Source organism: Phlebotomus argentipes, unplaced genomic scaffold, assembly GCF_947086385.1.
Source record: "Phlebotomus argentipes unplaced genomic scaffold, Phlebotomus argentipes genome assembly contig_47, whole genome shotgun sequence".
Lineage (NCBI taxonomy): Eukaryota > Metazoa > Arthropoda > Insecta > Diptera > Psychodidae > Phlebotomus > Phlebotomus argentipes.
Window position 1 is genome coordinate 41,289 of NW_026776178.1, and position 12,910 is coordinate 54,198.

Consider the following 12,910-nt stretch of genomic DNA (forward strand, 5'->3'; position numbering starts at 1 on the left):
GAGATTTGCGGCCTGAGTCCCTGTAAGCCGTGAGTAATCCGGGTTGAGGCTCCTTTTCAGGCGAAAGTGGAGATTCTATCATACTTTTTTTTTTGTTCTTATAGCAATCTAGATGTCTGAATTGGATATTTTAGGGGATGGAAAAGTGGGCGAAATCATCCTATTTCATGTCAATTTCATTCACTCTTTGAAACAAGCAACAGCATGATTAGTTATCCACCCCTCGATTTGCAGATCTGGCGGGATTTATGGGCGAGAAGACCACCACAGATTTGGATGATTGTCGTCCAATGAATCTCTTGAAGAGACAGAAAGTGAAATTGGTTGAACAATAGTGCTAAGTATCAAGTCAATGAGATTCAATAAAAGCGCGCCAAGTGAAGGAATGGGCGAATGAATGAAATTGTGAGTCCAGAGTTGTTCCCGTTGCACCGATGCGTGTAGAGTAATTGAGGGATTCTCTCCCCATCTCTTTCCCTGTCATTAGTCTCAATCAGTCCCGTGCCCTGACTCCCTCGGCCACGAGGGCCTCCGCCGAAAGAGGGAAGCCACGATGTAATTTGTGCTGCTGTCGCTCATCCAGAAATCAACAGTCAACTCATGGTAGCATCTCTCTAGCATATTTATTGAGAGTTCACATAGACACTCATTTAGTTCACTCGACACTTTCCATCCGTTCAGATCACTTGAGTATCTCTCTCTCCGCGCTGTTTTTCTCCATTTTCCCTTGGCATGCATCTGTGAAAGCGATTTTCTTGTCATTTATTTGGCATTTACTGGTGAGAAGATGTGAATTTGGTGCCAAAGACGAGGGTCTGAGAAAGTTGAGAGCAAAATGAGTCTCGTATCCTTGAACACAATGAATTGTGCAATAGTCAAAGGTACGGAAATACATGGAGATGAAGGAAACCCATTGAGATGTCTCATGTTGCACGGGTTTCCGAAGAAGGATGATTTCGGAGCGTCCTTTGTATAGTTATTGACATGAAAAAGGAAAGGATTCAATGAACATTTTATTGCCCACTTGTGAGGAATTTATTGAGTAGATGTCTATTCTGATATAAATAATAAAATATTGGATTTATTGTACAAATTTCCATTCGTTTTCAAAATATCAAAGATGTTTTAGGACAGCTAATCAGTTAAAGGGACAAATCAGTTTATCACAACATTGTGAAACCATGATAAATGTCTGAGAGATGAAGAAATTATAAAACGCCTCACTTTCACAATCTCCCTCCATTTCAGATAATCCCTATTATTTCAACAATGTTGGCGAGTGTTCAAAGAGCCCTGAGTCACCGGGTAAGGCGACATTCTCATTCTTTCGCAAGAGGAGCAGCTCATCGAAGCTCAATGCAGGATCACCGTCCAAGGCGAAGGTATTTCCGAGTCCAACAGCGTCGGACACAGTTTCCCTGGGCGGCAGTCGCAGGGGCAGCCTCAGGTCACTGATCCGCTCCAAGAGCTCAACGACTTCCAGTGTCTCCTACTCCCAGGGCGTCATCATGGGCGAATGCAGGCCCAATCCCACCCACTTCCGTCACCGCCTCGGCTCCTATAATGAATCCATCTCTTATGGCGGAAGCGATGACGTCTTCCTTTCCGATCACCGTCACAAGTGAGTATCAAATCTTTCCTCCATCGCGCACCATTGTGAGGGAAGTGCTAACGGATGAAATGATTCTCTTTCCGGTGCCAAAAATACCACCATTGTGTAGCAACTTCCAAAATATCGACTTTCACATCCCGCGCGTGGGAGATGTCACCGACGGAAGCAGTTCTTCTGGCCTCAGACGCCACTCCATCGGAACCTTCACGCACAAGGAGCGCACGAGGTGTGGCTCTTTCTCAGATGAGGTGAGTGTGTTTATGATTCGATGGAAATTGGGTCAGTATAGTCGATGGGATAAATGCGGGTGTTTTTGTTTTGATTGCAAATCATCCGCTGAAATTGCCTTATTCACTGTTCAATGCGCTCTGATGGAGCTTTCTTCTCACCAGAAATCTTCTTATTATTTCACACAGGTTCCTAAAATGCCCGCCCCGAAGCCACCGACTTCATCTCAGAGCCCTTCATGCAGTTCCACCATGCGAAAGGGTAAGTCCATAACTCTGTCCCCAGATTCATGTTGGTGCCTCGCTTTTATCACTTACAGCGAATTTAATTTCATCACGAGACGCTGCCAAGTCAAGAAGCAAATTGATGATAATGGGCCGTCTCTAAGTGTTTCCTTCTTGAGACTCAGCAGCGTCTTAGCTGGTGGCGATAGAAATTTGCGCAACAAAGACGTTTAGTCAGCACTTATCAATATTTTGTGACTGCGTAGAAAATGATTATGCTCAATATCATGTAATGTTCAGCCACAATTTAATCATTTGGCGCCAATTGTTCTACGCCCTCGGAATTTCAATGTTTCGATGTGAACATCGACATCCTTTTGCAGCAAATCAACGCGACTCATGTATTGAGTTGTGGCAATTATTGGCCTCTTGGGGTTCCGATTAAATTAATTACACTGTGCCTCTCTAGAGAGTGTCTTTCCGGGCATAATTGTTTGGGAATCGTGGGAGAAGGGGCGCGCGATGTGCCTCTCAAATTTGTCCCCAATATGTAATTGAGGCACGTAGTCAATGGGATTTGGATGTGCTTCCTTTCCTTCCTCTTTGACTTTCTGCCTGTACTCTTTCACCTTACCCGTATTGACGGTCACGAGGGTGGAACGGAGACGGTGAGTGCGTGCGAGAGGGAAGGCGAGAGACTCATGATGCACATCACACAGCATTTCCTCTTTTTGTAGTTTGGAAACACTTATTGTGTCTTAGATGGGTGTTTGTCTAATGTAATTATCATTTCACTGTGTCTTCTTCCACCTGAAGAGCTCCCCCCTCCACCCGTTCAAGGCGCAACAATTGGAAATCACACACCCTTGCCCTGGGGACAAAAAACACTTGTCTTCGCACCAAAACACCTCCTCGACGGCGGTCGCAGGTAGACAAAACATTGACGTGCAAGACACAAATCGAGGAAGGTGTTCGCCAAGAAGACGGGATTAACCACAGTGAGAAGAAAAAGTCATACCCTCAGCACGCTTATGAAATTTTAATTTGTCACCCAATCTCCAATTCACTTTTGACTCTCGGGACAGAATTAACAAATCCACCGTGGACGTCTCACGGATTGTTTGTTTTCCCTCACCGTGAGCGACAGTGCGCTGAAGGATAATAATTTGACGCGCCTTTCGGAGTAATTTGTGGTACGTTCAGGCTTCGGGAGTGAAATTCTTCCAAATGAAGTGTTGCGAAATGTTAATTGGAAAATTAAACCTTCAGTGATTGCATTTCAACGGATTGAAATTATTTAATTTGTAGCAAATATGGCTCGCGTTATGATTTTTCACGTTTTTCACCAATAATTTGACTAATTCTTGTCTGGCTGTAATTTCTGTAATCAATCAATTTAAGTGCAATTTGAGGAAAAAGTCTTCCTTGAAGTGGATTTTGTGAAGTGTATTTAAAAACAGATAAATCGAGAAACTTTTATATACCAAATTGGTTCTTCCCTCTTCAAAATTGTAATGAAAAATTCAAGTATCTCTTACTTGAGCATAATTACTTCTTCTCAATTCCTCATGAAATGCAACCGAGTGGCTATGACTTCTCCATAGAGTGAATAGTGAACGAGAAAACCCAAGAAAATCTGTGGAAATCCTCTTCCCTATCTCCTCCCTTCCCAGCAATATGAATCAACGTGCAATTGAAGACGATTTGTTGTGAATGAAAGCCAAGAACATGCATCTTCCTGGCACCATTGAGAGTCTCTTGAGCTTCTTTTTTTTGTGAAGAATGGGGAATTTTTCTATAAATACCACCACAGGCGCTTGAATGGGCATTAAAATTGTCAAGAACGAAGCACATTGCACATCTTTCACTCAAATTTCGAAGCACTTAAGCCTCAATGGTGCAAATTGAAGGAGGGATCCAGATGTGCAAATGGTAAATCGGATTTTTTTGCTCGACTGTGCCAACGGAAAAAACTCGCCACTCTGAAGGAAGGAGCGACAAAATGGGCACAGCATCACCCTCACAAATACATCACTTAAATTAGAAGCATCATAAATTAGGGAAAAAGACCAAAAAAGTGTCAGTCAGAATGAAATAACAATTTTGTATTCATGAAACACTCGCTTGGGGACTTTAGACATTAGCACAAAATGCATCCCATTGAAAAATTTTAGCTTGTTTCGCATTCAACGGATGGAATTTATGTCACTACTTTATGAATTTAATCCATTCATTTTATCAAATGAATAAATTCACGTGTCCAATTTTCAATTTACCATTTGCTGAATACAAAGTTTGATGCTATAGTGAATTCCAACATAACTGAAAAAAATCAGCAAAAATGTTTTAAATAATTATACATTCTTCATCCACCATTATTATTTTGAATCATTCAGCGAAATAAGTAAATATTAGGATGGGCAATATTCATTTGCTCACTGAAGCTGTGTGTTTTTCAACCATCCTTCAGCTAGATTGACGTGATTTCAATAACAATAAACCTTTTAATGAAAATATTCTGCCTATGAAGTAAACAAAATCTCGAATGGAATCACTTTGGATCGTCTTCCATTACCAGCTTTTCCTCTGACTGGGTGTTGTGATTCTTTCCGTTTTCGTCTCTTCTTCACTAATTTAACCACAAAAATATTATTACAAATAAAAAGAATAGGATTCCTAAATGAGCCAGTTCTAGTGTCTCATCTTCTCAAATGTGATGCATTTGATGTGCAATGAGGGGGAATATTTATCGTCCTACAAAAGGCAAAAGCCGCCAAATGCGGTCTCTTTTATTTTCCAAATGACTGATACGCAGACAATCATCGCAATGAATACACAATTCAAGACAGTGTCCAGTAAAATGTGAAATTTATTTGGATGTTGTTTGCAAACATATAATTTGCCGCCAAATTATTCCACTTCAGAAAATCAGTAAACAAAGAAATCTTATCTTTGTGAGTAAAATATAACACCATAAATCTCTGTATGACTCAGTATTGATTTCGTATTTTTTCTGTGGTCTGAAGCATCAAAGACGCATCGATATTGATTGAGAAACTTCTGAGAAGGCCACTCTTCCTCGCGATGCATCAATTTAACAACTACTTCCTGTATTGTAATTTATTTATAGTTTCCAATAAGTTCTGCAAATATTTACGACATCAGAACGTGCGATATCGAGAGTGTTAATTTCCTTCTCCCTTTCACCTCTGCGTGAACAGTCGTGAATCAATCAACTTCTTCCGAAAGATTTATTCAAAGTTTGTGGTAATTATGATTGGAGCACGTGCACCCCGAAACAATCGTGCTGGATGGAGAAAAGCCGCTGGATGTCAATCACCGAGGCATAATCATTTCCGGCATAAGAAATGATCGGCCGCCCATTTTGGGCGACTGAAGTTCTCCTCGTGGTGTTTTTTTTTCTTCTATATCGTGTCCTCGTGCTTTCTGAACATATTTAATTATTTCAGACACACTCTATTTTCTCTCTTAAAAATAGAAAACTGTTCAACGAACTTCCACTTCCTTATGCATTCTTTTCACGCTCGAATTTCCCATAACAATATTCGAGAATGGAGAATTTTATGTCCACCAGCGAAAGAATATTTCCTCGTGATTTATCAATGTCTTGAGATCTTCTGTAATCTTGAGTTATTCACTGTTTGTTTGTCTTTTCGTGGACTGGAAAATTAGAATGATCGCACAATTCCACTGAAGATCCACCACATCGTCAGAGAGTGGATGCAAGAGAGTCAAAAGATGCGCTAAAGATGAAACAGAGGAGGAAAATGAAGAAATAATCCAACTGACGGGAATTGTAAGACAGGAAGCCACTAGTTGACTCTATTATCTCTTTAAATTTATTATTAAATAATATGTGGAAGTTTCGCTGTTATGCACTTTGCGCGCAACACACTTTTACCACCACAACTCTTCATCATAATTTCGGTGCATAAACGAGGGCACAACACAATAAGTGGTCACCACAATTTAAATTAGGGAGGTTTTTTAGTGCATTGACTGAGTCTTTTATTAGTAGTTTTTTCTTTAATTGATTAGTTGAAATACAAATTATTTTGTGATAAATTTACTATTAAATTTCTACTAACTTCCACTTAGAAATTCATATGTAATTCAGTTGCAAAGTTTATCATTAGTATTAAAATAATTATATCATTGAATTAAGAATTTATTAGACTAACCAATTTGCTTCTGATCGTGAAATTGGGTCATTTCTTCCCGCTTCAATTCATCCCACAAGCCAACATTTCACACGATACTCCGCAAAAATGTGTCACAGCTAAATTGTAAATTACTAATTTCCCTCCATCGCAACCATAGTTCCGGCACATTAAGAGTTTAGAGAGAAATCGAGAAATGTAACAACGATTGGACTCCTTATCAGTATACCAATAAATTTCGGGATATTTCTCGGTTCATTGGAGTGACAGAAGCCAAAGAGTCTCTGGAAGTTGTTTATGTCTCGATCTCAGAGAGAAAGAGAGGAAATTTGCTTCATGGCCTTTTTTCTCCCGTATGCAATATTTTAATATTTCCAGAATTATTATTACATCTCACATGTGGCTTCTCTGTCGCCTCACTATCGGTCCCACTTCCTTTCTTTCCCCACATACACGAGTCGTATCTCACGAGGCAGATTTTGCGCGCGCGGTTTCATATTAATGTTCCTCTTTCTGCACATGTACTTCCCTCGCATGGAGAAACGAAATGGCTATTGTTGAGAATTATACTGCAAACGGGTGGATGACTGCAAAATTCAGAGGAAGCTCCTTAGTTCACTTGCGACTGTTTCGGCGTCTTGAGTTCACCGTGGGTGCTCTTTTGTGACCGCCAGAGCGAAGCATCTTGTCTAAGACTGTTGCTTCCTCCCTTGTGAGTGCAATAGTGTTCTCTTCTGAGAAAATATCAGCTCTTATTCATCAGGATTTCATCTTGAGAAAAACCCCCGAGTGAATTTGTGTAAAATTGCGCGATATCTTGTACAATTTGTCACGGAGATTGATGAACACATCAAGGCCAATGTGCGCTTTGTCGCAGACATTTGTATATTTATTTGGAGACACATTTTGCTTAAGCCATGAACAGAAGCATAAACATTCAAGTGACACTCAATTCTTCTCAACCATACGATTTATCTGCACGATATTTTCCAGTGAAAAATCATAAGCTAGCATCATGCTTATAATGACAAATTTCATTGTCACAAAATTTACACAACAGTAAAATTATTATTTTGCAATAAATTTATCTCCCCAAACCCCCCTTCGGGTAACATAAAATTCTCTCAACAAGTCTGAAGCTATATAAGTTCTCATCATCTCTCAATATTCCTGCAAATAATTAGTCATATCTTTCGCGCTGGAGCGAAATATCACACGCAGGGAATGTTTACGCAATATATCACTGACATGGCATTTTATGGTTACAGGCTCTAAATGCATCACTAGTGGGAGAAATATGGATGACATACTGATTGTTACGTCGCGCCAGAGCGAACCGGCGATCCTGTGGGCCAACTATCTCAAGACTCGCTTCGACAAGATCACCAAGCAACGAGGACGCATCGCATTCAAGTGAGTGCAAATTTTTTGATGAGACACACCAATAAATCACTCATGTTTCCCCCTTTTTCCACACAGTTTTCTCCATGTCAAGATAGAGGATGGAAATCTGTCAGCGGACATCGTTAGCAGATGCTTATCGACAAAGCTACAAATTGTCATAATTTGCCCATCACTCTTGGCATTGCCACACTCCCAATTAATGACTCAGCTGTCGGCGATACTCCGTCCCGAGAAGGTTCTGGGACTGCTGCTGGAGATTGACGAGCTGCGAGTCCTGGACATTCATCGCCAGGCTCTGCCCAACTTCAAGCAGTGGCGCAGGTGTGTCGTGCGCAGCAAAGATCAGTCCTTCGTGGGAAATGTCTTGGGCATTGCAACGGATATTCTGGGTCCGGCTCTTCGAGATCAACCACTCAGTAACTCAGTCACCTCATCTCTGGCTCCTCAATCCACCCACGATGCTTTCACAGTGCTGCCGAGGAAGCTGCGAATGTCCCAGAATAAGGTTGTTGCCTTACTGACTGAGCCACTCAAGCTCGAAGACAACGTGGTTGTGAAGATTGAGAAGACAGGAGAAATGCTCGAAGTTCCAGGAGTGAAAAGACGAAATCCGTACACTCTTCAATTCAGCGTTCCCGAATCTTGCATGGAAGTCTCCATGATGATTGAAATTCACATCGAGAAGAATGGCAACGAATTGGGAAGTCGACCTATTAAGTGTGAAAGTCGTTTGAGGGAAATGGAACAGATCCTGAAGGCTCAAGATTCTCCGCTTGAATTCATTTGTCAGTCTTTGGGAATTTCCTCCGTTGATCGAGAACGTCTGGATGGAAGTCTGCTGCAAGCATTCCAGAAGAACATACCGCCGAATTTTCACCTTCTCGCTGGAGATCACAAAGGAGGATTTCTGGCCAATCGCGAGAGCAGTCCCGAAGAGTATCCTACGTTGCTCCACTTCGCTGCTAAGTGGGGTCTTGAGAAGCTCTCAATGCAACTTCTGGACTGTCCAGGTTGGTATTTTGGTGGACTTTGAGAACGATAAACATATAATTCATTTGTAATTTTTTGTACTTCTTAGGAGGTGACGTGGCAACATCTGTACGAAATGTAAACGGAAAAACTCCTCTTGATTTGGCAGAGCTCGAAGGACACGTCAAACTAATTGATATCCTGAAAAACTTCACTCAGATGCACGAGTTCACGACGATGTATCACTACTTCAAAGGCATCAGTGACTCAACCAGCAACAAAGTAATTGTGGATTTGAAGAGTGAGATTAAAGCATCAAGACCACCCTCAACAACGCCCAAGAAGGCAGAGGAAACCTCAACGAAGGTGCCAGAGTACATGGAAATGACAGGCAGCAGCAGTTCGAGCGATCACGGATCCTACGGTCCAGTCAATGCAGTCACGAATCTCAATTACATCAACGTTGAGACCAAGTCAAACTGTGGCGAGGATGTTTGTGACGGATTTTCCGGAATAAGGATTTCAGAAGATGAAGTGATGACAAATGAACTGAGGATCAACGAACCTGCCTATTATGAGTCCAAAGATTGCAACAAGACGGACGATTTCAGCCAGGAGTGTTCCAATCTGCTGGAAGAGGCCGTGAGCGATGGTCCATTGTCGGATTACCTCGTCCAGCCCTCTAATCGTCCGGTGACGCTTCAGCAGCAGGACTTTCCGAACTATCTCACGCATCCCTCAAACAGACCCGTTGAACCAAGCTATGTGAACGACACTATCATCTCGCCTATTGCTAAGATGTCTCCGAGCACACACGATTCTCACATGAGATTCACATTCAAGCGTCGTGATGATGGAAGCAGGTCGGGCACACTGAAAAGACAAGGAAGTGATACGTCGAAAGTGAGCGTGGACGATGAACTACTTGAGATCATCAATGATTTCAAGAACAATGTATTCACAATTACAGAGGTGGAACAGTTGGTGTCCACTTGGCAGAATCGCAATGATGTTCAGCAGAGTTTTAAGGATAAGCAGCAGCAGCTGCAAGAGATGCGAGATGAGTACGAGAGGATCCAAAGTCGCATGGAGAAAGACATGAAGAGACCAACGCCATTCGAGAGATTCAAACGCCTGTTCACTAGAAGCAAAAGTCATGAGAAGTGTGAACGGGAAGTTTCCGGGGGATCCAATAGCCAAAGACCAATAAGTAGTCTGAGTTTGCAGAGTGTCTCGAGTTCCTCGTCGTCAGGAAGGATGAGTACTGGAAGTGTTTGCAGTGGCACAAGCTTGGGAGACAGCGGAACTCACTCAGATCATGAAGATCGTCGACAGATGTACAATTGCCGGGTTGGAGTTCCTGGAAGCCTCATGGAAAACTACTCAGTGCCTCCAGCTCCAAGAGTGGTTTCTCAACCACCGACTGACCATCACTATGTACTCTTTCCATCAAACGTGCCAGTCTACGGATCTTCTGCTGCAGGTGAGAATCAAAAACTTATTCTCAAGAAAATTGTACATTTGATAAACTGATCTTCTTCTCTCTGTTTCAGTGTCTCCAACAATCAATCATGACTATTTGAACTTCAATGGACTCAACACGATTGAAGAGGCCAAAGAAACGGATTTTCCCGTAACAGTTCAGCCCATCAAAATCCAGAGAAGTGACACTTTGTACAGCAAGAATAAGAGAGACTCTGGCGATTTGTGTACCTCCTTCAAAGCCACAACTCCGCCAGTGATCAATGACGAAACTTCTCCAGACTCTGACAAGAATGCCAAAGACACGTCAATAAGCAATTCCGACGTCGCCTTCTCGGAACTTGATCTCCAAACTCAAGAAACAATTCGCAACTTTAACAGGACCATCAAAGAGTGCAACGAAGATCTCCATCATGAGCAAACCGCCAAAGTTCCCGAAAACCATCCAAATCACGATTACATCAATCTCCAGCTGAACACGGAACCCTGAGGACTTCAGAAATTCAGCACGGTCCAATGAGATTTTTCTAGTATATTTATTTTGCAAGCATTTTATTGACACATTGTGCGAAAGATTTTTCTATTTTATGGTATAGATTCGTGCCTTTTCATACTCCAAATATTTGTACTATTTTCTATATGATTGAGAAATAAATGTTGTATTAAAAGATAATGAAATTTTTGATTTCACGCCCATTTAACTTTTTCCTTGTGCTCTGACGGGTGGACAACTAATGGCAACTGAGAATACATGAATTCTACATCAGGCGTAGCAATGCTGTAATGAAGCTTGTGATTACGAAAGCGGAAGAGACTGCAAATACAAACATTAATATTGCTATATGGAAATTGGTGACTCTTTATAAAGTCATACGGATTGTGACTTATCTACCCCAAAATGCAAGATCTCCCTTTATTGCTCTTACCTTTTTTCCACTAAATTAACTGTTGGAGTTTCTTTGTCGCCTTCGAAAGAAACACACAAAATTAGTCCTAAGAGTTTGTAATTTATTCCATTACTTCGATTAGCATCTCAAACGTGAGAAATTCAAGGTGGTCTTTTTCTAAGTCGCGCGCATTCACAATTTCCCAAACACACGTGAAATTTCCAATGGTCGCGCCACGCATGAGGAATCCCATCGAAATTCAATCAAAGAAGTGCCCGTCAAACAAAAAGCGCCCATAAAATTGCTCTCTGTTCCTCTGTCAGAGCTCTGTGGGAACGCTGTTGTGAATGAATTGCATCGCGCGGGGTTTTGTGAATGAAAATCGTAAAGTTTACACTGCAAAAAATCCGCAGAGGAAGCCGTTGCGGTGTCCGATAGAGAGGAATATGTGTTAAAATTAGTTTTTGTACATGCTCTTAAGAGCTTCCTGGAGAAATTTATGGACAAATTATTCGTGAAAATGCGTAATTGACGTGTGTGTGAAATTTAAGAGATGAGGTGAATATTTTATAAAGGAAAATTCATCGCATTTTGAGTGAGACTGAGAGGCACAGAAAAAAATCTCTCTTGCTCTTACCCGCATGGGGATTAATGAGAGTGATCCAATTAATTAATCTTCGCGAGAGAGTGCATTCAAATTGGGCGAAAAAATGTGTCGAAAATTAATTTGTGGCCATGTAAACCAGCTGAATGGAGGGAGGCCTCTTGGCTGCGGAGTCTTGCTCGGCGGCAAAGCGCCTCTCTGGGTCTTCACGCTTGACTTGCTGACACACCAAGAGAACTTTCGTGCCTCCCAGCACTTGTTAATCCACCAAACATTGCCAGGTGAGTCAGTTGCATTCGATACCTGCTCGTGGTCGGACGATCTTTCGCCGCGAGTGGAACAGTTTCACCTGTGATATATTGGGCGTTCAGTGTGTGGTCCATCAGAGGGAAAAAACAAGAGCCCGGATAGACAGAGTGTTGACCAGCAAAAATAGCTGAAATTCCATTCAGGAAACTGTGAAGTGAAGTGACTCAGATGATGGCAGTTGAGTGACCAGAGCCAGTGTTTGCGTATTAAATTCTAAATTACACCTTTCTATTGAGTTCTTGCACAAAAAATTGGACCACGCAAGCAAATGGATACGGTTCTGCCGCAAACGAAAAAAAAGTGTACAATAAATTGTTGAAAAATCATAGCGCTAAAAATATCATCACGAGACATCTTCGCTGAGAATTACACTTTTGATTTCAATGGGAAATATGCAATGGATTTCAGTGAAATTTCGTGCAACCACTAACAATTGCAAGTATCAACGTACTTCTTACAATTTACATAAATTGTGACTACTTTTCCCCCATATTCCCCGCTCCTCCTCAATAATTACCTATGCCATGTCATAAATAGACAAATGGCAAATAATAATCACAATGTTGGCTGAAATGGTAAAAAGTGATCACTTCATTGCAGAAAATCACTCCAACAATAGCTATTATTCTTTCTCTCACTCCTGACCGCAAAAAGTTCATCTTTTTTTTGCCTGGAGTGAAAAACTCAATGGAAATGATTCAATATTTATATGAAAAGCACACGCCTCTTTTTGCACGCCTTCCAACTCTTCTCCCGCCGAAGAAGCTCCATTGATGGTTTTTCACGAGATTCTACTTTCATCCATTCACACATAAAACATTCAACAAGCGAGATATGAAATGATCGAGAGAAGGCAAAGAAATTGGCAGAGTGCTTGGACTTGTGCAAATTGTAAAGATATTTACTACGAAGAAAGTATATTATGAGCCGATGACAAAATATTGAGAAAATCCTATGCATTACACAATTGTCTTCTCCTTAAAATATGAGCCGAGTTTGTGTAATAAAAC

The 12,910-nt window shown here is 41.4% G+C and overlaps 1 protein-coding gene across 2 annotated transcripts; it reads left to right on the top strand.

Annotated features, from left to right (window-relative positions):
* Window positions 1-1,505: 1,505 nt before the first annotated feature.
* On the top strand, window positions 1,506-10,778 carry LOC132261385 (phosphoinositide 3-kinase adapter protein 1). Of its 2 annotated transcripts, XM_059760184.1 has the most exons (7): window positions 1,506-1,621; window positions 1,722-1,860; window positions 2,029-2,101; window positions 7,514-7,658; window positions 7,725-8,659; window positions 8,728-10,101; window positions 10,172-10,778. In XM_059760184.1, the coding sequence occupies exons 1-7, from the start codon at window positions 1,509-1,511 to the stop codon at window positions 10,588-10,590; spliced, it is 3,198 nt and encodes a 1,065-aa protein (XP_059616167.1). In that variant the 5' UTR covers window positions 1,506-1,508; the 3' UTR covers window positions 10,591-10,778. The 2 variants fall into 2 exon arrangements, with proteins under 2 accessions (XP_059616167.1, XP_059616168.1); XM_059760185.1 differs by lacking the exons at window positions 1,506-1,621; window positions 1,722-1,860; window positions 2,029-2,101 and adding an exon at window positions 6,561-6,957.
* The last annotated feature ends 2,132 nt before the right edge of the window (window positions 10,779-12,910 follow it).

Bases quoted from the DNA above. Each gene is read 5' to 3' on its own strand.
- LOC132261385 (XM_059760184.1), top strand. From the start codon at position 1,509: ATGGGCGAATGCAGGCCCAATCCCACCCACTTCCGTCACCGCCTCGGC. The intron at 7,659-7,724 runs GTGAGTGCAAAT...TTTTCCACACAG, and splicing joins CGAGGACGCATCGCATTCAA to TTTTCTCCATGTCAAGATAG. The intron at 10,102-10,171 runs GTGAGAATCAAA...TCTCTGTTTCAG, and splicing joins CTACGGATCTTCTGCTGCAG to TGTCTCCAACAATCAATCAT.